Source organism: Manacus candei, unplaced genomic scaffold (assembly GCF_025592945.1).
Source record: "Manacus candei isolate 608988 ecotype Guabito, Panama unplaced genomic scaffold, ASM2559294v1 h1tg000051l, whole genome shotgun sequence".
Classification (NCBI taxonomy): Eukaryota; Metazoa; Chordata; class Aves; order Passeriformes; family Pipridae; genus Manacus; species Manacus candei.
Window position 1 is genome coordinate 4,582,855 of NW_026138099.1, and position 25,421 is coordinate 4,608,275.

A 25,421-nucleotide genomic window follows, 5' to 3' on the forward strand; every position below is an offset into this window, starting at 1 on the left:
AAGCTCCATCCAACCTGGCCCTGAAGACCTCCAGGGACTGGGCATTCCCACCTTCTCTGGACAACCTGTTCTGGTGCCTCACCACCCTCAGAGTAAAGAATTTCTTCCTAATTTAGGAAGAATTACCGGGTTTCAGTATGAAGCCATTCCCCCTTGTCCTATCACTACATGCCTATGTAAAAAGTCTCCAGCTCTCTTATAGCCCCCTTTAGATACTGGAAGGTGCTATAACATCTCTCCAGAGCCTTCTCTTCTCCAGACTGAACAGCTCAAACTCTCCTCAGCCTTTCCTCATAGTAGAGGTGCTTCAGCCATCTGATCATCTTCATGGCCCTCCTCTGGATTAGCTTCAATAAGTCTGTGTTCTTTTTATGTTCAGGACCCCAGAGCTGGACACAGAACTTAAGGTGGAGTCTCACAAGACCAAAGTAGAGGGCCACTAGTCATGCCTCTTTTGATGCAGCCCAGGATGCTGTTTGCTCTCCAGGCAGTTCATGTCAATCTTCTCGTCCACCAACACCCCCAAGTCCTTCTAGGCAGGGTTACCCTCAATCCGTTCTTCTACCAGCCTGTACTTGTACTTGGGATTGCCCTGATCCAGGTGCAGGACCTTGCCCTCAGCCTTGTTGAACGTCATGAGGTTCACACAGGCCCATCTTTCAAGCCTGTCAAAGATGACATACCGTCCCTTCAGCGTGTCTACCACACCACTCAGCTTGGTGTCATCAGCAAACTTGCTGAGGGTGCACTTGATACCACTGTTCATCTTGAATTTGAATGTCTGACTTGGACATGCCTTTCAGATGCACTGAGTATGTGGAAACTCCAGTTAGAGCTGAGGAGAAGTTTGCCCTTATGCAAAGCCACGTTAGCTACCTGTCTGGACTTGCTGATTTGAAAGAAAATGCTACTACATTATAAAGCACAGTAAGATATTAATCTGAAACCAGTTATATTAGCATTATTGGTTTATTAAGTTGAATTTACTGCTGTTTCTGAGAACTGTGGGTGAGTGGCTCTGTTTCAGAACATGGGAAAAGCATTCAGAAGCAAACAAGCAATTAAACCTCACAGCATCCCTGTGAAATATTTCTAGAAAAAATATGGAGAAATGACATAACTAATTCCAAATTCTGTAAGTTGGGGTAGGTCAACACAGATAAACTCCATTTCCCCAGCCTTATGCTCCAGTCTGACTGGAAGACAAATATATGCAGTCTGGAAGCTGTGCATCATTATCAATGAAATGGGATGCCTAGACTCTGCCTCTCATTGTAGCTGGTGAATTTGAAAGGAATGGCATGCTAACATAGCAATAAAATCTTCTGAATCACCAGTTTTGTGCTTAGCCAGTATGAATTCTAGGGCAGACCCTCTGCTTTATCAGTGGTTTTTGAACCTTGATCTGCTGATTTTCATTCCCCTGTATCGCTGACCGGAATACATAATCTTGTGTACACGTGGAATAATTCTGGCATCTTATGCCTGCATTGCTCAGCACAGTTAAGAAATGATCTAATCGCCTGATTTAAAAGTAGTGTTTGATTTAGCAGGTTGGTGAACTCTGCATTGCAATAAAAGATGAGTCATTTTTATAGACTGTGGGAAAGCAGCCAAGTGGAGTTTAACCAGAGTTCGTTAACACTTCATGCATTAGTTGCATATCAGTAGTACATATTCAAAGCAAGTATCTTGTCAAGAGGGCAATTTCCAGTGCTATCCATGGACTCTAAAATGCTTCTAAGAAAAAGAAATTTAGCCTTGTTCAAGAAAAAAAGCCACAAAGGTGGGCAACTTTCAGAAAACTCAGAGTATCAAGGAAGGACAAATGTGGAAGAGTAAGAGTAAGGCTGCCATGGAGGCCTCTTTGCATTCCAAAAGAAGAATGTCTTCCACACTGTCAGACTTGAGGCTTGATTCTGTCTCCTCTGTAGCTGTCTGTCTGGCCCTCTTTTCTCTTTTTGTATCAAGTAAAAGGAAATGTAAGTAGAGAAAGCTTGGATGTTTTGTAAGGCAAACCTCTTAGATTTCTACGTAACATAAAAGAATAAACACACCTCAGGTAAGGAACTTTTTTGAACTTAATAAAGGAAACTCTCAGACTATCATGAAAAAGGAATAGTTAGTTGCTATTAAGTAGCTGGTTGCTAAAACATAAAAAAGAATATTGTTTAGGTGGAGAATTACATGAAGTGTCTTAGATTTTGTGGTGGGAAGGTCTTATATGACAGCTATATTTTACTAGCTATATTAATAGTTCAAGAACTACTTCTAGAACAGGGCCTAGATATTTTTGTACCGTGTTTGTGTTGTATCTACTATAACAAAATCTTCACCCATAGCTGCATCTCCTGGGTGTTAATACAATACAATTAAACAATTACAGGATCATGTTAGTATCAATACAATACTTGCTGTATTGCTTAACTGATGGTTAAGCCAAATAGATAATTGCCAAATACCTAGGATATTTTTCTTTCTGCTGGTATCTTATTATGAAGTAATTCATCTTTTAAAATAGACTGTCTTATTGAAAACTTCTGTCACGGCCTCATCTAGTGTGTTTGACTATGTAAAGAGTGAAAACTAAAGGGCTACATGTAGGCTGATAGATGTTACATGTCACATGAGATGTGAAGACCTGCTGTTATCTTTCTGAAGGTGCAGCATTTTACCATAACAACAAGTTGCTGCCTAACCTTCTGAGTACATCTGGCAGGGTTATAGACAAACTGTAGCCAAATGAAAAATAATTCCTGTACAGTATATAGATATATGCCCCTTGATAGGGACTCTTTACCCCTATCAAGCATGAGTTGATTCCGTTCCCTCTTCTTCTTTCTTAATTAAACATGTCACATCTGTTGTAGGGGTGGGTTCATATTCACTACCTGGGCTATAGTACCTGACTGCCTGTAACTGATGGTACTGTTGCTTGCCTTTGCCTTTCTTCGTGGAGAACTAGCTTTGACCCAGTTAGTCTCTTTTGAATCAAAAGTCAGGTTAACTCAGTTACAGCTGAAGAGCTTTGGACTGCTAACTAAAGATAAGTCACATTGCAAGATAACTACATTCCAGAGAAAACAGAGAAAACCTGCAGATCTTGCTGCTCAGAAACAAAGGGTGGGAGTGTTTTACTTTTGGGCAGGGCAGAATAAGGATGCTATTCTTTCTAAGTACAATTAGTGTGGGCTTACAAAAGGAGGATCAGGCCTGAAAAATCTGATATCCTCTTCTGGAGAGGGGAAAACAGCAGGGACACTATTGACATGACTAACCAAGACCAGGGAAAAGCTTTTCATACAGTAGCATACAAAAGGCTTAATCCCAAAACCGAGGAGTGAGGTAGATAGACAGTTGAAGTGGATAAGAAGTTAGTTGCAAATCCAAAGACAAACTGGTGCAAGGTAGAATTACAAAGCCAAGAAATGGATTTCTGTGGGACTGGAAAGAAAAAGGAGCAGTGAGACAGTTAAGGGAAGACTGCCTTTGATGATTGTGTTTTTTCACAGATAACAGTGTCAGGGTGTTCAACACAAGTCTATTGATTCTCAGTTCAAGAGAATCACTTGGATCTCTTATGACAAAGCAATATCTACAAACAAGTAAATTCAATATTAGGTATCTTTAAGGTCAGATGCACTGGTGTAACCAATTGAATTGATTATTTATGTTATGAACCCCAAACCATCTATTCTTCACAGGCGAGAATACATTCTAAGGTTGGGGGTTCGATCCCTGTATGGCCCATTCACTTAAGAGTTGGACTCAATAGTATCTGGAGATACTATTGGTGGGTCCCTTCCAACTCAGAATATTCTGTGATTCTGTGATTCTTTTCCTTTGTGTCCCTGTGGCAATCCTGATTGCTGAGAACTACTTCAGTGGTAGTTTGCTGCTAAGACCTTGAAGCACAGAAGGCATGTCAGAGTTTTCCTGTGCTTCTACTCCCTACAGTCAGACTCGAACTGTGGCTGGAGGTGGTCCTTTAAGGCCTGCCAGCTGTGTCTAGACATATTTTGTTGGCAACTCCAGGTGGCCACCCTTCTGTGCTCTCTGTTTTGCAGGACAAGGGCATGGATAGTTTCTCATATGAGTTATGAGTTATGTCACCACTTCACTGCTTTAAACATTCATCTTAGAGGCTGAGTAAAGACTCTGGTTAGCTATCTTGATGTACAAGCATGACTACTTTTTAGTAAAGTAGCTTTAATCTGTTGTGAGAGCTCTCACTGCCCCATTTTTGAGTTCCCAGGGTATCACTCCATCTACCAGCTGTGAGGCCAAGTGAAGATCCCTGTATCAGATCTGGATAATACACTAGCACTCTGCCAGTCAGCCCTAGCTCAGCATATTAAACTATATCCGTTTCTAAAGGAATAGTAGCAGACTACTCAGCACCCTACAGACTTACCGCTGCATTCCCCTTTGGCCTTTCTGTCACTTGTTGGGGAACAGCTGATAACCTGGTCTCATGAGGTTCACAGCTGAAGTGAAAATACCTGTCTCCAGCTGGAACTGTTGGTTGGGCCTTGATGGCAGTAACAGAGCTTACTGGCCCTGCCCAGCCTTCCCCATACCCTCCCGCATCCTGCCACATCAGCTCTGCAGGACTGTCAGCCCCTGCCCCAGTGAGGCCACAGCAGGGTCATGCTCTGACTCCCCTCAACCCTGCTGAGCCCTGGGGTTGTTGTCCCAGCAACTCCTCCGTTTGGGTGTACTAAAGTTGTAAGAAAAGCTGAAAGACCCATATTCTATCTATCACTGCTATCTCTAGTAGAACTGTGCTATGGAGCTTGTGAGGCTGAAACCTGAACTATTCCCTATCATGGAGGATATTATAATGAGTTTAAAAGAGATGCACTGGAGGATAGACAAGTTCATTGTTGAGATGGGGGAGGGGGCTTAGACTAGGGAATTAGTTTTTGGGGATCTCAAACCATGACAGGGTTAATTTATTTTGTGGTTGTCATGGGTACACTGAGTGGTTTACACTTGAGAAGCCACATGACTGTGACTGAGAAACAAGGGAGGTCTCAGATGACAACAATGGAATCAAAGGAGTGGGGTGCCTGTAAATGTTTGGTGTGCATCCTAGCAGAAGTGTAATAAATCAGTTCAGAGAAGTGAAAATTTCTGTTTTATTCCAGTTATTCTGCTCTGCAAGAAGCTGTGCCAGGGAGGGTTTAGGATGGATATTAGAAAAATGGTTGGGCACTGGAACAAGCTCTCCATGGAAGTGGTCACAGCACCAAGCCTGACAAGAGTCCAAGATGCATTTAGACAATGCTGTCATGTTGTGACTCTTGGGGCTGTCCTGCGCAAGGCCAGGAGCTGGACTCGATGACCTTTTCGAGTCCCTTCCAGCTCAGCATATTCTGTGATTCCGTGACGTGTCCTTCCGCACAGGACTCTCCCTTCCCGGACTCCGCAGCAGTGCCCTCCCGCTGACCGCCGCGGGGTCACGGCGTGTGGGCCCCGCCCCGCGGCGGCGGTGACGCGCGACGGCGGTAACGCCCCAGAAATAGCGGGGCGAGCCCGGGCTTCCCCCGTCGGCGGCAGCGGCGCCCGTGACCCTGACCCTGCCCGTGCTCCAGGCGGCGGCGGCGGCTCCTCCTGCTTCCTCCTCCCAGGTGAGTACGGCAGCCCCGGTGCTCCGGCCTGGCTCTCGCCGGCCACAACAGCCCTCGGCGCCCGCCCGCCCCGCGGCGCTCACTCCGCAATATGGTGGAGCCTCGGGCGGAGCGGGCGGGGGCTGCGGCTCCGGGTGCGGCGCTCGCCATGGGGCCGCCCCTGCTGCCTCCGCCCTGGCGGGCCCCTCGCCCCGCGTCCCAGTGGGTTTTGGTAGGCTGGCAGAAGTTCTTTCGGGACCAGAAAGTCTCGTGATCCTCGAACGCCCCCGGGAGTGGCGTTGGAAAGCCTCGTCCCGGAAGCAGCCCGTGGTGGCACTTGGGAAACTGGGGCGCCTTCCTGCCTGGGGTAGAGCGGTGAGCCAGGACGGGCGCCGTGGCGGTTCTGCATGGCTGTCGTGCTGCTTGCTGGTCTTTCACTTCTTCCCATAGCGAGGGGAGAAAGTAGAAATTAAGTTTGTGACGTAGCTCAGTGTGCTTTCCTGTTTAGAGTCTTTTGCTGTCTCTGAAATATGCTTGGACTTCGACTCCAGGCATCTTACTCACCTGTATCTCAAAGCCTGTCTTGTGTATGTGCCATGCTTGTGTTGCCTAAACCAAGTTTTGGATTTCTAAATTGTTACAATAAAATCTGATTCCTGTATGCAAGAAGTGAACATTCTGATCCCGTTAAATGGAGTGGATCATAAGAAGGTTGTTGCTTTCAAAGTTTGGTGCTTAGATGAAGTGGATATGAGAACACTATGTCTTGAATATGCTTCTTTCACAGACTGTGTAAGGTTCAAGACCTGAAAAAATGGCATTGGCAGCAATTGATCCGCAGCAGGTATGTCTGAGTTAGTCCCATATTTTTTTTGTCTAGATCAGAAAAATAGGAGTCAGCTAACCCCTTTCTCTTTTAAACAGAATATTGTATTGAGGGTTGTCAACCTTCCTTTGGTGAGCTCCACCTATGATATGGTCTCTACAGCTTACATCACCACTAAGGATAACCATCCTTATTTGAAGTCAGTATGTGAGGTAGCAGAGAAAGGAGTGAAGACAATTACATCGGTAGCTGTGACAAGTGCTATGCCTATCATCCAGAAGCTGGAACCGCAAAGTAAGGCAAAGATGAAGCTGTTGATAACTTCAGTTCAGCTGATTGTTTTATATATCCAGATGCACTTATAGTTTAACATGGTCATGCAGGTCTGGAGTGCTGTCTCGGGTAGCTGACTAAACCTATTGCCTGGCCTAAGTAACTGATTATAGATGGGTATGACTTAAAAAAAATTGTGCAGAGTGAAAGCAGATTCCATCTTTTGTAGTACTAAACTGATTGACTCCTTTTGATACGCAGGATGATTAAGTAATCTCTTACTCAACACCTTTCTTGCCTTTCACCTGGTTTCAAATGCTACTGTTTCACTTCCTCACACTGAGGACTGGTTACTTTGGAAACTGTGTCACAAGGCTGTCCTAACCAGGAGCCTGGTTTCATGATATGGCAGTGGGCAAGGTGTTTCAGCTTTTTCTATAGTTGCTTGTAAATTATCGAATGGATTTTCTCTGCCTACAAGTGATTTTTTTTTTTTCTGGCACTGTAAATCTGCCTTGTTCTTGGGCTTTGTTGCCTCAAAGCTCACTGAAGGGGTAAGGAATACTTTTAAGAGTGTTGCATGAGTTCTGTTTCAAGAGGAATTTTCAATTTGAATTATTTATACTAGGGAGAAAAAACAATTAAAGCCAACTCTTGTAATTTCTTTTATAGTTGTAGTTGCCAACAACTATGCATGTATAGGTCTAGACAAAATTGAAGAGAGGCTGCCTATACTGAATCAACCCACTGATAAGGTAAGTTCTTTCCATGTAAATATGCTAAGGTGGAGAACCATACACCCTTCTTTTTTTTATCACTGAAAACCAGGGAGACAGATTTCAAAAAGCCATGCCTGAACCACAGCTTTAAAGCAATGAGGAAGTCACAGGTGTAGCTGTCGAACTGTTTGATGCCTTTGTGAGGCCATTAAGCATTTTTTACTTTAAATTTTTCCGTTGTTTGACACCTCTGTCTATAGATGCAGTTCACTGGTGGGTGTAATTTTTTTACACTCAAGTCTTTGTCTCTTTCCTGCTCAGTGTGAATAAAATAGTGATTGGATTACAATCCCTGAAGTGTTTTGAGCTGAAGGCTGCATGGCAGTCATATCTTGTTGTGTCTTGTACATATGTTTTCAGGACATATGTTTTCAGCGCAGAATTTTTCCTAGATAACCTATACTTTTACAAACTTTAACATAAATTTATTATTTCCTGGATTATGTAGCTCTCACCAATAAATATTTTTAGTGAATCAATGTATTTCCTACGGCAGGTTGTTGCCAATGCCAAGGATGTAGTTGTTGGAGCCAGAGAAGCTGTAACAACCACTGTGACTGGTGCCAAGGAAACTGTTGCTCACACGATCACTGGAGTTGTGGGCAAGACTAAAGAAGCAATGCAAGACAGCTTAGAAATGACTAAGTCAGTTGTCAATGGGAGCATTAATGCTGTCCTGAGAAGTCGTGTGGTGCAAATGGTGAGCAGTGGAGTGGACAGTGCTCTCACTAAATCAGAGACCCTTGTAGACCAGTATTTCCCACTTACAGAAGCAGAACTAGGTAAGACCAATTGAAGCTTTGATTTTTTTGGAATGCTTGTATTAGCGAGAAGGAAGCAATCATCCATTTATTGCTTATTTATAGTGGGGAGGGAGCATGTGCTTCCTAAGCTGCCTTTTGCCTTGCTGGATGTAATGACATCTTCACAGGGGAAACATAATGAAAGTAAGGATTTCCATGTAAGATGATCTATCTTGTTGCTAAAGGACTACTCAGCAACTTCAGTATTCAGCTGTTACTAGGCAGATAAAATTGTCTCAGACCTCTTTAAGTTTTCCTCCAGTGATCAATTTGCTTCCTTTCAACATACGTAGAGAAAGAAGCTGCAAACGTTGAAGGTTTTGAAGTTGGAGTTCAAAAGCCAAGCTACTATGTTAGATTAGGATCCCTGTCTTCAAAACTCCGCACACGTGCCTACCAACAAGCCTTAAACAAAGTTAAAGATGCTAAACAGAAAAGCCAGGAGACAATCTCTCAGCTCCACCACACTGTTAGTCTGGTAAGTTTTGAGCTTTCACTTGAGGTGTAAAAAGCAAATTTTGGCATAGTTTTAGAGTGAAGAAAACAGCCAAAAGAGCAATAGGAAGACTGGAATCGCTGCCTCACACTAAATGCATTTTCCAAATACAAAGCATTTGCCATCAAGAGATTTTCATCACCATTCAGGAGATGTCCTAAATCAAGCTGAGCTGCGATTGTGCAGCTGCTTGTAGGCACTCCAGAAATAAAAGTGACATATTTAAAATTGTATTCATGTTTTGTAGTTCTGGGTTTGACACTTGACTCAGTGACAAAAGTGTTTTGCAATTTAGACACACTTCAGTTCTTTAGGTCCTTTATGTTAACAAAATGTCAGATTCCTTTGGGGCTTGCTGCTCTTGCTGGTTCTGTCTCTGGGTGTTTCTGGGTACTTCAGTAGTCTTATCCTAACAATGTACCTTTATGTACAGGACAAACTGCACATAAAGTGTCATGGCCACCTGCACACTTTCAGTTCCTTCTGTAGGATGCCAGTGGGGGACGCAGAAATGGTTGAGGCAGTCTCAAAACTGCTCCCAGTGTTCAGTTCTTTGAAGACAAGAAACACATTCTTATGCTCCCAAAGTCCTTTATACTGAACTTCTGACATATTTAAAAAGAAGATTACAAAACAGTCAAGGTAGGGTAGCCTTTAAGGAACTGCTTGGACTCTTTGCTCTACTTCCTTATTTGGCTGTCTTTCAGATCGAGTATGCCAGAAAGAACGTGAATAGTGCCAATAAGAAACTTCTTGGTGCTCAGGAAAAGCTTTATCAATCCTGGGTAGAATGGAAGAAAAATACAGGCCAAAATGACGGTGGTGAACTGCGTAGTGCTGAGGTAAATAGATGTAAATGTACACTAGAGATAAATGGATTGTATACTGTGAAGGTAATGGAAAACTAACAGTCCCTGAAGTGTGCATCAGAGAAGCTTATGTGCAAATGTGAAATCGGGATGCTGAAGCTCAGGGCAGTTGACTAGTGAAAAGTAGGGGATGCAAGCTCTTAAATGAGCCTACCTCCTGCAAACACTCTAGGATTCATTCTCCTCTCATGAGAATGCTCATCCTGTTTGGTATGTGAACCTGTGTTGGGATGTCCATATGTAAATCAGCTAGAACTCACTTATCTGATGTGTCCAGACCAGAAATAACAATTTGTTAGCATAAAGCAGTCTTAGGCACAGGCTCAGGTAGTCCTACATGTAGCTTTAAACAGTGGTTCATTGATTAGGATATACTTACCTGCTGTGACTTGTTATCCGGAGCTGAAACAAGAGTTTGATTGTCTGTCACTAGGCAGAAGCCATCAGTGTTTCTGTTCACAAAGTACTTGAGTGCTGAAGAGATATCAAGTACTTTTAAGTCTCTGACTCTTCAGACTTAAGGCCCATTTTATTATCTGCTATAGCTTTATTTCACTTATATCCCCTTTACTTTGCTTCTTCATGTATCTTGAGCAACATGAAGTTGCTACAGTCATAAAACGACCCTAATATGCTGTTATACTTTTTCTTTCTAGTACATTGAGTCAAGAACTCTAGCTATTGCACAGAGCCTCACTCAGCAACTTCAGACCACTTGCCTCACACTGGTCTCAAGCCTACAGGGGCTGCCGCAGAATGTGCAGGATCAGGTTTACAGTGTTGGGTCAATGGCAGGTGATGTCTACCAGAGCTTTCGGTCTGCATCCTCCTTCCAAGAATTATCAGACAGCTTTCTTACAGCTAGTAAAGGACAGCTGAAGAAAATGAAGGAGTCTCTGGATGATGTGATGGATTATCTTGTTAACAACACGCCTCTCAACTTGCTGGTAGGTCCCTTTTACCCACAATTGCCTGGCATTCAGCATGCTGAGAGCAAAGGTGAAGGGGAGAAAAATTCCAGCCAGAAAGACAAACAGCCTGAACACACTACTGAATAAACTGCATAGCATGCATGTACTCTGCTGACCGACAAAACAAGTGGCCTTACCAAGTGTAGCTGTCAAAAAAGCCTTGGTGAAAAATCCATAAATATAGGAGGAGGGGAAAATCTACAGAGACAGGACGCACTTACGTATAAGCTGTGTATTGTCCTGTGTAGTTAAGCCACTCTAAAAACTCGAACTGTCTCAAGTGCCTAAGTATTGTCAGCTTACAGTTGTCAAGATGCCTTGTTTGTCTGTTGAGAAACCTCACTATGCTTATCTGTGGTATTAATACCATTAGTATAACTGAAACCTACCCTAGCTAAAAGCTTTTGTTTTGTTCCTTGATCTCTACCAGAAGGCTATAAAAGCCTTAATACTATGAAATGCATTTAAAAGCCCTGCAGTCTAGGTACACTTTCAGTCTATGTTTGCTGCAGATCACACTTTTGATAATTATGGATCTGTCTCAGACTCTATTCCTACACAATTCATGACAAAAGTTCTGTGAGCGCAGGATGCCAAAGCTGAAAGTGGGGTTTCTGAACGGGTCAGCTGGAGTTAAATGCTGTGACAGAGTTAACATTAATATAAACTTAACTATTGTTTAACCCAGTAACTTGATCACAGAATCATAGAATATGTCAAGCTGGAAGGGACCCATAAGCATCATCAAGTCCAACTTCCTGCTCCTCGCAGGATTACCTAAAACTAAACCATATGATTAAGAGTGTCATCCAGATGCTCCTTGAATGTTTCCTTGGGGACCCTGCTCCAGTGATGGACCAAATAATTATCAATACATTTTTTTTCATATTCAGTATAAAGGTATTCATTCATGCTGTTTGTACCCAAATGCCTGCTGTTGTCCGTGTGTGTTTTTTATAGGCATCCTTTTGTAATTCATGTTGTACGTTAGTAATAAATGCTTTAGTAGCCAATGTCTGTCTCCATTTCAGTGGTGTTTTAAAACAGAGTAACTTGCTCTTCTGTGACTCCTTCAAACCAGGTCTAGCAGAAAGCAAGCTTGACATGCAAATGAGATAGATGTGCATTGAAAATGTGTTTGTGTATCTATAGATAGATAAGATATTGCTGCAGCATTTCCTTCCTCCCTTAGAGTCTGTGTGCATCCCTCCCCTGAATCTTAGCTTTACTGCTGCTTTTTTTGGTCCTTGCTGTTGTCCACCTTTAGTGATGACCTAAGCTGTGAGCTACTGGATGTTTTAATATTGAAAAAAAGAAGGATATGCACAAAAGAACCCTCTCCTCCCTTCACAGTAGGTGTTTGGTGTGCATGAAACTGCTGGCTGTCTGTTGGCTCCCTATAAACAGTGTATACTTCTCAGCTGCAACACCAGTTTAAACTTGTTTAACTTTATCTAACCTCCTTTGAACTTGAGTGACAAATGTACACTCAGCTACTTGGGTACAGTTTTTCCTCAGTAAATACTGTGAATCCCTCCACTGGAAAAGAATTACTGTCACTAGGAAATAAGCTTTCTTGGTTGGGGGCTGTCCAGGTAAGTTGTATCTGTGTTACTAGTGCATGCCCTGTACAACTTTTGAGTTGCAATCATTTAGAGTAGCAATGCTGGCCACCATTTTCAAAGAGGTCACCAAATAGTGTGAAGCAAATGGAGTTCAAAGGAAGCTTATCACATAGTGGCACATTGCTTCATGGAACAATACCTCTGTCTGGCACAATGTGGGCACTAAAGCAAATTACCTGTTATCTAGCCATCTACTGTGAGAGGGATTGCTTAGCTGTTAAGTCAGGTTTGACCTAGAAGCGTGAGGAAGACTTTTTAAGCACAATATTAAACAAATTGTAACAACATAATTAAAGAAGTGTTATCTATAATCCTCCCTGCTTTAAATATTTACTTTATGTAGGGAGTTGTTTAGCATAAAATTAACATAAGAGGATGAGATACTCTTTTCCAATTAGTGCCTGAGTTAAGACTTCTGGAGTGCTTTCAGCAATTAACTTCTTTTAAAGTTTACTTTAACTGTTGCATGAGCCAGCCAGAGACTATCCTTCTTTATCTCCATTTATAATAAAATTTTAGAGTGCATCCACTGTTGTAGATGTGTTCAGCAACAGAATGGAACTAATTAGGTCTGGGAGCAGCTGGCTGTTTAAAGAAGGGAATTCCCATTCTTCTATACATTTTAAAATCTAATTGCTCTGGGACTTCATCTTGAGCTGATCAATCAAATAAAATATCAAAACTTTTCACTGTTTTTTTTTAAAGATTGAGAAATAAACAGCATCATCTGCTATTAGTGAACAAGCAGTACATCTCTGTTCTGCCTTAAGTTGTGCTACTGGTTTGTACCCTTACATGGCTGTCCAGCTTTACTAAGCCTCAGCAAGCAGATGAAATAGAAAGCAAGGGAAACTGATACCAGCCTAGACCTTCAAAGCACTTCTCCCTCACCGTGCGCTATCGGGTTGCTTCTGTGTAAAGTTCATTGACTTCTGACAGCTGACCTACAACTGGTGGCTGCAAACAGCAGTGCCTGGTTAAATGCTGGGCTTATAGCCTGTTAGTCTAAAATGCTATATGTAGGTTCCTGTGCTGTGCTATTGTGATAAGTGGTAGTTTTGTTGGATGCTGCCCAGCCACTGAGTGCTTTAAGTTTTATCCACCCCCCATCCCCCAAATAGAATTAGGAACCCTTCCCTAGTGGAAGAAAGGACTGACTAACAGCAAATAAGTATATTCTTGATTCATTATATAGAATAAAGTTCTCTGGATTGAGATTATTATTATATCCTGCTAATACAGACAGCACTGAATGTTTCAGCTGAATTGCAGCTGGAGCTTGCGTGGGTATCTTCTTGTAGATAATTTAGCACAGCATATCCCCACGCTCTAGTCTTACTGCAGCTGTACAGACAGAACTTATTTTTCTCTCGTGCAGCAAGAGAGAGCAAGTATTAAAATGCCCACTGGAGGCAAAAACGATGCAGACACCTTCCAAAGTCATCTTTCTCTTTTTGCCACTGTTGTTTTTGACTGAAGCTGAGGTGCTTCCTTTCAAATAAAGGAGGGAAACCAGAGCAGAGTTTGCTCATGAATTTTCCTGCCATCCTACCTGTTTCTCTGTAATTGCATGTATCAAACAATTCAGGTGCACTACACAGAAACTTGCTTGCTCTCAGTCCAAAATCACTTTTGAGGATATAGCTTGGGCTAGAAAGCTGTGAAGTTTCTCTAAGCTGTGAAGTTACCTTCTAAAAAAGGTAAGACCATATACGTTGAAAATGATAGGAAATAAGTTCAACTCTTTGCAGCAAGGCAGATAAACTAGATGAAATGGAAGCATGTCAAAGGCTGATAGCCATACAAAACCTGGGAAGATAAAGGTTAAAATAGTAACATAATTACCTAGGCTATTTAGCGTTTATTTAGAATTCAGATACTGTTTCTCTTTAAGAGATCACTCAAAAATTGTTCATGCTAGTTGACCCTTCCTCCTTTCAGGTGCAGTCGACAGAGAACTATTATTCTATCATTGCTAGCAGTCCTTTTCTACAAGAGCTCTAAATATAAGCATTTGTAAATAGCTCCATATGGTACGCAAGTTTGGCAAACGTCATATTTATAGCATTGGCCAAAGCCAAATTACAAGATTTGTATAAGAACTGGAGTTGAAGCTGGTTTACCTCAAACTAAAGAAAGGTGGAAAACTTTTGAAATGTCATCTATTCTTCAAGATTAATTTTTTGCGTTAGTATTTTCCAGAATTCAAGTTAGAATAATATTTTATAGCTAGTAAAATAGGTGAAAGGGTTTGGGAACAAATGATGAATTATTTTTTGTTATTTAAAAAAAAAGCATAACTACCAAGGAAAAACTTATTTAAACCATCTAATTAAAAAGAGGAAACAGAACTAAACATTTTTAAGCATGATCTGTTAGTAATTTGCATGATCAGAAAGTTTTACATGCCACAGCTTGCTGGAGGTATTGCATAGCGTTTTGTTAAATTTATTTGTGTTCATATTAAGGTGGCAATTTCACTTCTTTTGGATAATACAGTCTGATGACTAAAAATAGGCGCTTTGTTTTGAAAATGCACGAAATGAGAGCAATCTGTGGCTCAGTTCTGAAAACATATTTAGCAAGAAAAAATTGATCAAAGTTGTTAGTATTGATGTTACTGTTTGTGTATGAAGACAGCAAAACACCTGAAGTATGTTCTGTACTATTCCATGTAAGGTTTTTGCAAGTTGTGCACTTTTCTGTGTAAATGATTTAACTGCATCCTATGGAGAAATAGCATGAAGAAGGGTTGTATCTTATGCTTCTTGCAAGAATTGATAGGAAGTTGAAACAAAGCAGTAAGTCAACTGTGAAAAGTGGTATGTAAGTGAAGGTCCTTTACTTAAGCAATCCCATAATGCCAAGAGCTTTGCATTGATTTAGTTAGACTGGTGCAGATGTTAGAATGTGCAATTCTAATACAATTTAGCATGTTCAGAACTGAGATAAATCATACTGACATCCACTCTGTTTTACTCTGATGCTGACATACACTTCAATATGAAATTCTTTCATGGCTATGAAAATCTTACTGTTACATTAAAGGAGTCAGGTGCTTTTACTGCATGGATTAAGAAGATGAGGAAAGCACAAACTTAAATTTCAGTGATTGTTCTGTTATCAGTGAGAACAACGTGGATATGAGTAAAAGCCTCTTAAATGTAGGATATAGTAAAAATTTTCACTGGTCAGACACAGTTACTGAACATGGTTATGTGTCCTGCTCAGTGTAAATAAAGAATAAACCAACTCATTTAAACAATTCCTTTGGGCACATTTTTAAATGATTTTGTGTATGGACTACTTAACCTTAGTGTTGTTAAGATACCCTGATTTATACTACAGTATGGAATACAGGGTCATGTACCGATAGTGGGAAAACTTGTTGATTTCTCTAAGTTCAGTAATTAGAGTTTTAGGTAAATTGCCGTAAGCAGAAAGATGCAAGATAATTGTTTCTGGTACAAAGATGTGTTTCCCTCATTCCCTTTTGATTTTGACTTTTTTGAGACAAAAATTACAGATCTCATTTTGATCAAGCTTAGGTTGTCAACAGTAGTGCCTGAAAAGTTACACACTGCTTAAGTTCTTCTAAAACTCAGTTTTAATTAATAATTAATATTTCTAAGTCCCTGGTGCCCTATGACTACCAACTCCGTAAGAAACTGAGTGATTCGCATGCAGCGATTCTGTGCTGTGTACAGCCTGGTAGCTGAAACAGTAATCCCCTTATAATTTGATATATTCTCTGCCCTTCTGAGATGTCTTCAAAGCAGGCACAGCATAGCTTTTTTCTTGCCTACCGTCTTTCATAAAAGTAAGTCATAAGGTGTTTTGCAGTTAGGGAATGGATTAAAACTGTTTCTCCAGTCAGCACTGAGATTAAGTTACAGAAATGCATAGAAACCTCTGCAAATTGTTGCTGCTTTGAACATGCAGAACCGAAGTCCTTTCAGCATGCAACAGTTGTTATTTGCTGATACTTTATCTGGCTCCAAGTATGTCTCATCACCAACATTAAAACTAACTACTAATCAAACTACAGATGTAAGCATTTTTCACTTGGTGTAAAAAATTTACAGTTATGAGTAAATTGCTTAATTATATCCCATTTTTCAGAAGTGCCTAAGTAATCTAAGTCCTACTAAAGGGACTTAAGGGTTGGGACTTAAGCTCCTAAGTGTCTTAGCCAACATTTTTAGAAGTCTGTAACATCCATGTATCCACTAATGTCTCTAGCAATTCCTGAAACCTGGCGCTGCTTAACAGTACAGAATACTACACATGTAGTTAAAACAGAGACAAAAGTGAGATTGCAGTTCCAGGTATTTGTTTCCTCAGGAAAGGTTTCATTCAGTAGGCAGGCAGGGCAGTACAGAGCAATCCGTATCAATCTCCTCAGGGCAGATTACTTAATATAGTCCATTGCCTTTATGGAAAGAAGAAAGGCAAAGTAATTTTAAAAACCTCCTTTCTTAATTTTCCAGTCACCACTTTTACCAGCTTCACCAAATTCAGTCCACTGAGTTCATCTCTGTTACATCTCTAATGTGAGGGTCAAAACCACACAGGTACCCCCAAAATACCAGGCAGTGGAAGGATTTGGGAGAATTTATTTTTGGAGTCAAGAGCACTTAACATATCAGCACAAAACTGCACCAGGCCTAGGAAAAGAAGATATGCCTACTGTTCTCGGGGCTTTTATTGTCCCAGGCCCTCCCGACCTTCAAACATGTCCGTAAGAACTTATGTTTTCTCATGCCAGGGAGAGCTTCTCTGGAATGCAGGAAGAGAAAATATCTAAAACTGTCTCTGGCCAAAGAGGAAAGCTTTCTTAAGTGAAAATCCCTAATCTCCTCACAGTAAAATCTTCCGGAAGGGCCTTCTACACTTACATCTACTATAAAATCCTGTCTTCTAAGCAACTGATCTGTATCTTGCATAGTATTTGGTCTCTCTTAATGCTATGTGTTTCATATGTGACTGAGCATATTTCAGTCTGTATTCAGTATATTGGGTCTGATTTCTAGAGATGCTATGTATCTTTGTGTTATGACTTCAGAGAGGAGTACTGCACAAATTTGTTTAGATAAATTGACTGAAATTTCATTCTGACACAGGTTCCAGATTTCACTATTACAGACCTGTCTTCAGAGTCAGATGATATCCCAGACATTTTGGATTTGGATGAAGAGGATCAACAAGACTTTTCACGCACAAATGGCCCTTACACTACAGGGCAAAGAGCGGAATAGAGATCTATTTTGATACAATGTACCTTTGCCATGTTTAATTTAGATTTCTCCTTTTTGAAGGTGAACCTGCCTAGTTTAGGGATTATGGGGATATTTTTTTAAAAATCACTGCCGTTTCATTTAGCTGCATCAAAAATCTGGGGTTTTTTTCTACATAAGGAATGCACACTACATTAATTCATTAGCATAGGTGTCAAGCTCCCATTCTATAAGCCAGGTATAGCCTAACCAGTGTATCCAACTGATCTGATCTTTGTTAATGATTTGTTCTCCTGCTGATAGCGGCCATGAGAACACCCCAGTGCTTTGCATAAAGGGCTGCCAACAAAAGGAGTTGATGAGGATTTGCCCACAAAATTTCCCCTTTCAGTCTACATGAAAAGCAGTTCTGTATCTACCTCTTTGCTGCTGGAAGGGGTAAGAGACTTTGTCTATCTCAAATTTTCTCGAGTTCTTTTTGTTAGGCTCTGCACCTACAGAGCTTAGAAGCTTAGAGCTTTCCTTTGGCAAGAGTGCTTTATGCACAGAAGGACTCCCTTTCTTTCCACATACCTTCTGTGTGCAAATATTTTGGCCATTGTGATGCTATCAGTTGTGGCGCCTAAGACTAGAAGAGGGTAAATGCTTAAAAATTAAAGTTTTCCAGGAATAAGGGTAGCAGTTAGAAAAGGTAAGAGACTGTAAGAAGTGAGGGAAAATGGAGGACGAAGAGATACAGATGTGGGACAAAAGAAAATTGAAAAGAAAAAAAGAAGGAATTGAACGTGAGGATACTTCTGGTAACAGTGTGGGGACTTTTTCTGTTTAAATAAAACGTCGGTTATTTTTTGAGGAATGTTGAGGCCGCGTTTGCTCGCACACAGTAAGTTCTGTAGGAGTTGGGGAGAGTGAGAACGGGGCTGGAGGCAGGCTTGTTAACATTTGTTTTTAAGGACCAGACCGAGCTGCTCCGCCGGGGCGATGCAGCCCGTCGGGAGCCGTGTCATGGCGCTGATCCGTCCAGCGCCGCCCGCACCGCATCGCCCTACTGCGCGGCACCCTGGGAGACTCTGCTTGTGAGCACTTGCAAGTCTGGTCACTGAAATGCCTTGAAATAAAAGTTTGAACCGCACAGCTCGCTTGCCGGTGTGGTTGGGGTTTTTTTCAGTTTGTTTGTTTGTTCCGTGTTAAATTTCGCCGTCCGATCGCAAACCCATTTCAACGGGAAGGGCCCGCTGGCGGTTTCCTCGGCGCCCGGACTACACCTCCCGTGAGGCAGCGCGGCCGCCCCGCCTCGCTTTGGGGAGAGCGGTCTCGCGAGGGCGGGGGTGTGGCGCGGGCGGGCCGGTGCGGGGCTGTTTTTGGCGGGCTGCGGCGCGAGGCGCGGGTGCGCCCGGGGCAGCCATGGCCCACGTCTGCGAGAAGGATCACTTCTGGCTCTACTTGCTGGCCCTGGGCTTCGACCCGAACAAATGCCCCGAGGACGTGAACGTGGGACGGTCAGTGCGAGGGAGGGCCGGGGGAGGGCGAGGCGGGGGGGGGGGGCGGTGGCTCTTCCACCCGGGAGCGCTCGGCTGGAGCGGGGCGGGACCGTTTCGCCGTAGCCACCGGGGGTCCCGATGCCCCTGGCAATATGTAGCGCAGGATAAAAGCCCCTAGTGCCACGGCGGTCCGTGTTACCTCTGTCCAAAGAAATGAACCCCAGGAATAATAAGAGCTGCTTCCCCACACAGTCCCGTAGGGAAGGCGAGGTGAGCGGCTCCCTAGCGCGTGTTTTCAAAACTGGCCTTGAAAGGTAACGCTCTCGCCGGAATTATTTCATAGAATAATAGCACGTCAAGGAGTTGGAAGATCACCCCATCGCTCACGGACAGGGGGGACACCTCCCAGTAGACCAGGTTTGTTCAAGGCCTTGAACACCGCCGGGGATGGGGCATCCACAGCCTCCCTGGGCCACCTGCTCTGGTGCCTCACCACCCACACAATAAAGAATTTCTTTTTAATATTGTACCTAAATTTCCTCTCTTTCAAGTTTTACCCGTTACTCCTTGTCCTGCTACTGCAGTTCCTTATGAAGAGTCCCTCTCTGGCTTCCCCGTAGGACCACTCCAGATACTGGAAGGTTGCTGTGAGATCTCCACAGAACCTCTTCTTCTCTAGGCTGAACAGCTCAACTCTCTCTGCCTTCATAGGGGAAGTGCTCCAGTTCCCTTATCAACTTCATGGGCCTAGTCTGGACTTGTTCCAACAGTTCCATGTCCTTCTTATGTTGGGGGCAGCAAAATTGAATGCAGTACTCCAGATGGAGTCTCAGAAGAACAAAGGAGGAGAATCACCTCCTTCAACTTGCTGGCCATGCTTTTGATGCAGCCCTGGATTTCACCTGTGTTAAATAGGCTGGACGATGTATACTTTTACACACAAGTAACAAAGTATTCAATGTGTAATTTGTAATGCTTTAATGTAACCTAATGTTTTGTAATCTTTAGTGGTCAGTAAAAATGCTCTATTAATTTGTCACCATAACTACTTCTGATAGGGTTGTTTATTTGTGTATTAGGAACATGTTTGATAAACCAAACCCCAAAGCGTTTGCTGTCGTTGCCCTCTTCTTGTTTACTAAGCTGGATAAGGACCGTGCACAAGAAACTTTTCGGTAAGTGTGTGGCTTGTGAGGTTATTTGCTGCTCTGCCCTTAATTAAGAATATGTTTATACACTTGCTGGAGGGAGGGAAGTGGTCACTTGGGGAATACTGTGGAAGAAGAGCATACAGTCAGAATATTCGTTTCCTTTTCATCACTACTCTGTATCACAACTTCGGAATAATTAAAGTTGTGTCTGATAGTATCTGTAACTTGGTGACAAAGTTTATAACTTTGATATAAACTTAATAGCTGCAAAGTAATCTATCTTCTCCATTCATATTGCTGACCAAACAAAGAGTAACATTTCCCATTTATGGATTGCTGCCAGGATCTTAGCATGGCAAGAACCCTATGTTTATTAAATGGTTTTCCTCTTATAGCTGAGCTGTTTTAGCTTATGCATCTGAAGACATGGCAGGAGGAAGACTAGTGATATGAAAATGGTCAGTTATGACCCCTTTTTTGTTCTTCTTCTTCCCTTATCCTAAGTTAGAAAGAGCTGCAGACAAATCTGTCTCTGAGTCTGTAGTTAACTTATGGAAAGAAAACATTGTCATTTAACAAACTTTTAGCTATTCTTGGTCTAGGATATATGTCCCTCATTTGCTGGCTCCTCCAGTAGGCATAAAAAGAAATCTTTGTCTTAGTCTTGTTTTTATAATGGTTAATTAGGTATCTGGATATTTGAACATGTTTTGAATTTTTTTTTTCTTTTTTTCACTCATCCTTTTTAAATGGAAAGGAATTATGTGTTGGGAGCGGAAGCCAATCTTCAATTTAGGAAGCAGTGCTGTAAGTGGCTAGGAGAAATTTCAGTAAGTATCATGAAGAGTGGAAGTTGATGCTGTGCTGGTTTCTGTGACCTCATTTTTTTTTGAGAAAACTCCTTTAAATCAAAGTTTTAAATAAGGATTTTTATCAAAGAATTCAGTTTTACCTTGTGTGTTCTTTCACATAGTTTATTTTGGACTTCTTTGAAGAAAAGACTGTGGCATTGTGGAATTTAGATGACAGGGACCTAATCTTAGGTCTTAAAACTTCTGTGGCTTGCTTCTGGGTAATGGTATTTAATTAAACATAAGTCTAGAGAGTTCCTTAGCTCTGGGTGAGAATAACTTCCTTCAGCTTGAGAGGTGTTTGTTTAAGTTGCCTGGGAATGTGCTTATTATTGTGAAAGCTGTTTCACATGCATGAAAAACTTTAATATTAGTCTTTCCTTGTATATAAGAAAAGGGACTAAAATTTAAGGCAAACTTTTAAAAAAGATAAATCAAAACTGATTGCTTCAGGTATCATTGGTTATTATGTTATCTTCTTATGCTGCCTTTGTTTTAATAATTGTTCTAGAAATTACGTCTTTATATACTGCAAAACTTTTGATTTTTTAGTAATAATGGACAAAGTGTAAGCCAGCAATGCAGTATCTTTGAATATGGTAAAACTGCATTAATTAATTACGTGAGTGGAAAAGACGAAAGAAAACTTTAATGTGTTTTCAAAGATAGGGATTACCAATTAGGAAGGCACCGATTTCTCACATTTACCCAACACTAATTTCAGTCTTTGCATTGAAACTGTCTTGTGTACAGAACTAGGGGTGGTGGTAGGAATATTGAAAAAAGCATTGTTCTCTTCTGCTGACTAGAGAAAGTGTCAGCTGTGGTAGCAAAGTCATTTATCTTTGCATCAGGTTTGCTAGCAAGTAGTCTGTAGTGTTTTGGTACTCAGCTATGTGTTTGATAGCTGTTGTTTATGCTTTATTTCTTAGATTACATCTGTGTTTAAAACAATTTAACTTTTCTAGCATCCAGGGAAAAGCCGTCTTCCAAAGATTACAGCTTCATCACTGCTTTCTCCTACTGGTCCTAAATTTGTTCACTTAGTCTACTGGTTTGCAAGATATGTAATGATTGAGGACATGAGAAAGTTCTCTGTAGGTAAGTTGTAACGAAAGAATAAAAATGCTTTGTTTGTTGTGTTTGTACATCTGTCGGTCTTTAATGTATGACAAGAGCTGTAAGTAGTTCTGAGTTGGCTGCTCAGTTCAGTCTTTCACAGTGTCCTGTGCACTTGTGTAGAGCTACTGCTGATAGAACAATGCTGATTGTTTTGCTCTCTGTTGCTTTATGCGTCTTGTTCCAAGGCTCATCTATGCAATGTTCTACACCACTGGCTACACAAGTAATGATTTGGTCCAAAAGTATTGGCTCGCTATACCATATTCTTCCTCAGAACTTGATGAATTCTGAAGCATCAGACCTGTCTATTCTAGGCATCTTGAATTGTTTTGATAACCTAAAGAAAAAAGAAAGAGAATGAGGGAATGAAGATACATACAACAGAAAAAAAATGGCAAAAAAGGCAGTACATTGCATGCTCTATTTCAGTCCAGGTAAAACGAGCATCTTGATTTGTGATCATTTCAGTTCCAACTAGGTAGATTAAGAAGCTATCCATTTGCTAAAAGTGAATGATGTCATCCAAACATAAACTTCTGTTTAGGCACTTGTATACCTTTTGCTGAAGCTGTAACGTTGAGACCTGAGGACAAGTACATTGCAAAAGCAAGACGTAGAGTTGGATACAATAAACTGCTGCAAATTCTTCAAAAGGGAGACATTGTTATTCAAGAATATGGGAAAAAAGCACAGTAAGTAATGCATTTAAAGAAATTTAGTCTTTTCATAAAAGCTAAGTTATGCGTGTGTGTTTTTGAAGGGATTTGAGGAGGCTACATCTGCTTTACCTTATGAGTTCTCCCATATTTTCCCCCTTTACATCTTTTAATTGACAGCTCTACTGTTTGTAGATCTTTTGTGAAGTACAGTAGTCTAAAAAAATTAGTTCTTCATTTAGGAAATGCTGTATTTTGGAAGATATGATCAGTAGGGCATTAAAATGATCAGGGAATTTTGCATGTATAGCACACTATGATTTCTTAACTTTTGAAGGGTCATATCTTTAAAATATAACTGTCTCAGGATGAAACATTTGGCTTTGCTTAGTCATTGTGAGACATATTTTGTTTACAGGAACCTTAATTATTTCACCAAAAGTATGCTATTTATTACTCTTTTTTTATGGAAGACCTGGAACTTTCTGTGCAGTCACAGAGTTATGTATCAATGGAATTTAAAGGATTGGTGTGGGATAGTTTGTGACTGGAGCACTGTCATGGACAGTTGTGAGCTGTTCAGTAAATGGCAGCAAAGGGCAATGAGTTGCACTATAGGTAAAAGAGCAGTGACAGTGCACATAGCATAGCTCCACACAAGAGGACTAATCATGTTTCATGGCTTTGGATCAAGATCTGAGGGTTTAGCATCCAGGCAGACCTCATGGTGGGTATCAGCTGGCCTTGATTCTTACAGAATCTTCAGCTTACCCTGGTATTTGCTGGGAAAGCATTTCAGTGATGCATTAGCAATGTGGGAAGTGGGAGTGCCTAGAGGATGACTTTGTAATGCAATCACAGTGTTCCATATAGGATTGGTGCTCTTTTGAACTCACTGCATCTAAGTAAGAGAAACTTCTCTGGAGACACTACAGGACTTTCATGGTCACTGTAGCTAAGACTGTAGAACTTAGGATCCTAAGGAAAGTGAGGAAGTTGAGTGGAAAACTAATAACAATAGATTGATAATTTGAGTGAATTTCCACTAGCCCAGGGAACTGCTAGAAGACATCTTGTGCAGACTCTTGAGCAGAAAGGCTCAAGAGTGATATTTTCAGAGATCATTGATGAAGCTTATGCATGGTCCATCACCTTAAGTAGAAAAAGAGGCAGGTGTAACAAGGAACCAACCAGATTAGGGCAGTGAGCCTGTGATTGACTTCAGAAACCAGAGTAGCAGGATATGGAATATAGAAAAGGGAACTGACTCCCAGACACGAATACAGAAGTATTCCTCAGGTGTGCAGTGAGGTACCTATGAGAACCAAAGTTCACCTAAAGCTTCAAGAACCTGATAAAAGCATGAAAAAAGAATCATGTAGGTATGTTATTAGGAAGTGGAAGTATGTGGTGGATTTAGGTCTGCCTCTGAACGAAATGATAAGCTAAAAGTTTTACAGGCTAAAATACTGCGTGCTTTGCCTCAGTGTGCATGGCTAAGGTCAGTAGCCCAGTCTCTATTCCAAGAAGCAATGGTGAAAAGCAACGAAACACTGATAGAAGAAGAGGGTGCAGCGAAGGTTTCACTGCTACCTGATGGAATCATCCAAGCATGCAGGGATACTTACCTGGCATAATTTCAGAACAGCTAAAGGGGTGAGCCCAAAGGGTGATAGTGCCTCAAAGTTGTAACTGGTGTAGCTGTCCATGAGTGGAGTTCTTCTGTGGCTAATACTGTGTCTTCCTAAGGGATATGGATGACAAGATTGAATGCAAACTGGCCAAACTTGCAGAAGGTGCCAAACTGTGAGGAAAGGAGATACATTGCAGTGAGGAGGCATTACATAGGGAGACTTTGCTGCGTTTGTAGACCTGCACAACAAAAATTGTGTGAGATTTAACAGAGGCTAGTGTGACCTCCTGCACCTGGGATGAAGTAGTTCCTAACAGCAGCACAGGCTTGTGGATGATTGTCTGGGAAGTAGCTCTGCTAAGAAGAACTGGAGGTGAGAGTAGTGTGGGGCCATAAGCTGAGCATGAGTCAGCAGAGTGCCCTGGTTAGCCAAGGAGATCAGCAGCGTGCTATGCTGTATGGAAAAGAGCACTGGTCAGGACCCGGTGAGCAATTGTATTGTGCATCACTTGTTTTTCTTGTTTTATTCCTCTCTCTCTTTCTGCTTTACATCTCTGTTGTTACAATATTTTACTTTATTTCAGTTATTAAACTGTTCTTAGCTCACAAGTTTTACCATTTTTCAGATGCTCCCTATCCTGCTGGAACTGGGGAAGTGGGGAGGGAGTGAGCAGCTCTGTGATACTTAGTTGCTGGCTGGGGTTGGCAATTCTATCACCACACCTGGAATACTATGTTGAGCTTTGATTGCCCGATTGAGGGGAGAGTGAAAGATGGGAGAGATACTAGCAGAGGACCACAGTGTTTAGAGGGTTGGAGAACTTGACACATGAGTAAAAGCTGCAGAAGCTTGGTTTGTTTAGCCTGAAAAAGGCAATGCTCAGGGATATTAATCACAATTTCAGTATCTAAAAAGTAGTTGTAAAGAAGATGGAGGTACTCTCTTAACAAGGATGTATGGTGACAGGACAAGGCAACAGGCAAAAGGTACGTAGGGGAAAACTCCACCTGGATTTTAAAAAAGTCTCATATGAGA

The 25,421-nt window shown here is 41.6% G+C and overlaps 2 protein-coding genes across 7 annotated transcripts in view; both read left to right on the forward strand.

The window, feature by feature from the left end:
- Positions 1-5,491: 5,491 nt before the first annotated feature.
- PLIN2 (perilipin 2) lies at positions 5,492-18,347 on the forward strand. 3 transcript variants are annotated; one of them, XM_051801463.1, is made up of 9 exons: positions 5,492-5,633; positions 6,400-6,456; positions 6,537-6,732; positions 7,384-7,466; positions 7,987-8,272; positions 8,587-8,771; positions 9,497-9,631; positions 10,315-10,605; positions 17,378-18,347. In XM_051801463.1, exons 2-9 carry the CDS (start codon positions 6,427-6,429, stop codon positions 17,510-17,512), a joined length of 1,341 nt encoding a protein of 446 aa, XP_051657423.1. In that variant the 5' UTR covers positions 5,492-5,633; positions 6,400-6,426; the 3' UTR covers positions 17,513-18,347. The 3 variants fall into 3 exon arrangements, with proteins under 3 accessions (XP_051657423.1, XP_051657424.1, XP_051657425.1); XM_051801464.1 differs by lacking the exon at positions 5,492-5,633 and adding an exon at positions 5,792-5,987; XM_051801465.1 differs by lacking the exons at positions 5,492-5,633; positions 17,378-18,347 and having other exon boundaries at positions 6,018-6,456; positions 10,315-11,642.
- Positions 18,348-18,822: 475 nt separating this feature from the next.
- Positions 18,823-25,421, forward strand: part of HAUS6 (HAUS augmin like complex subunit 6) — a 35,571-nt gene continuing 28,972 nt past the window's right edge. For 2 of the 4 annotated variants that reach the window (XR_007906911.1, XM_051801441.1), the window contains exons 1-5: positions 18,823-18,990; positions 20,052-20,147; positions 20,881-20,953; positions 21,943-22,075; positions 22,641-22,788. Coding sequence is in view for 3 of the 4 variants with exons in the window: in XM_051801441.1 (XP_051657401.1) it covers positions 18,896-18,990; positions 20,052-20,147; positions 20,881-20,953; positions 21,943-22,075; positions 22,641-22,788 (545 nt within the window). In the remaining variant the exon portion in view is untranslated. The remainder of the gene's footprint in view (positions 18,991-20,051; positions 20,148-20,880; positions 20,954-21,942; positions 22,076-22,640; positions 22,789-25,421) is intronic. The other 2 variants (XM_051801443.1, XM_051801442.1) reach the window with 2 other exon arrangements.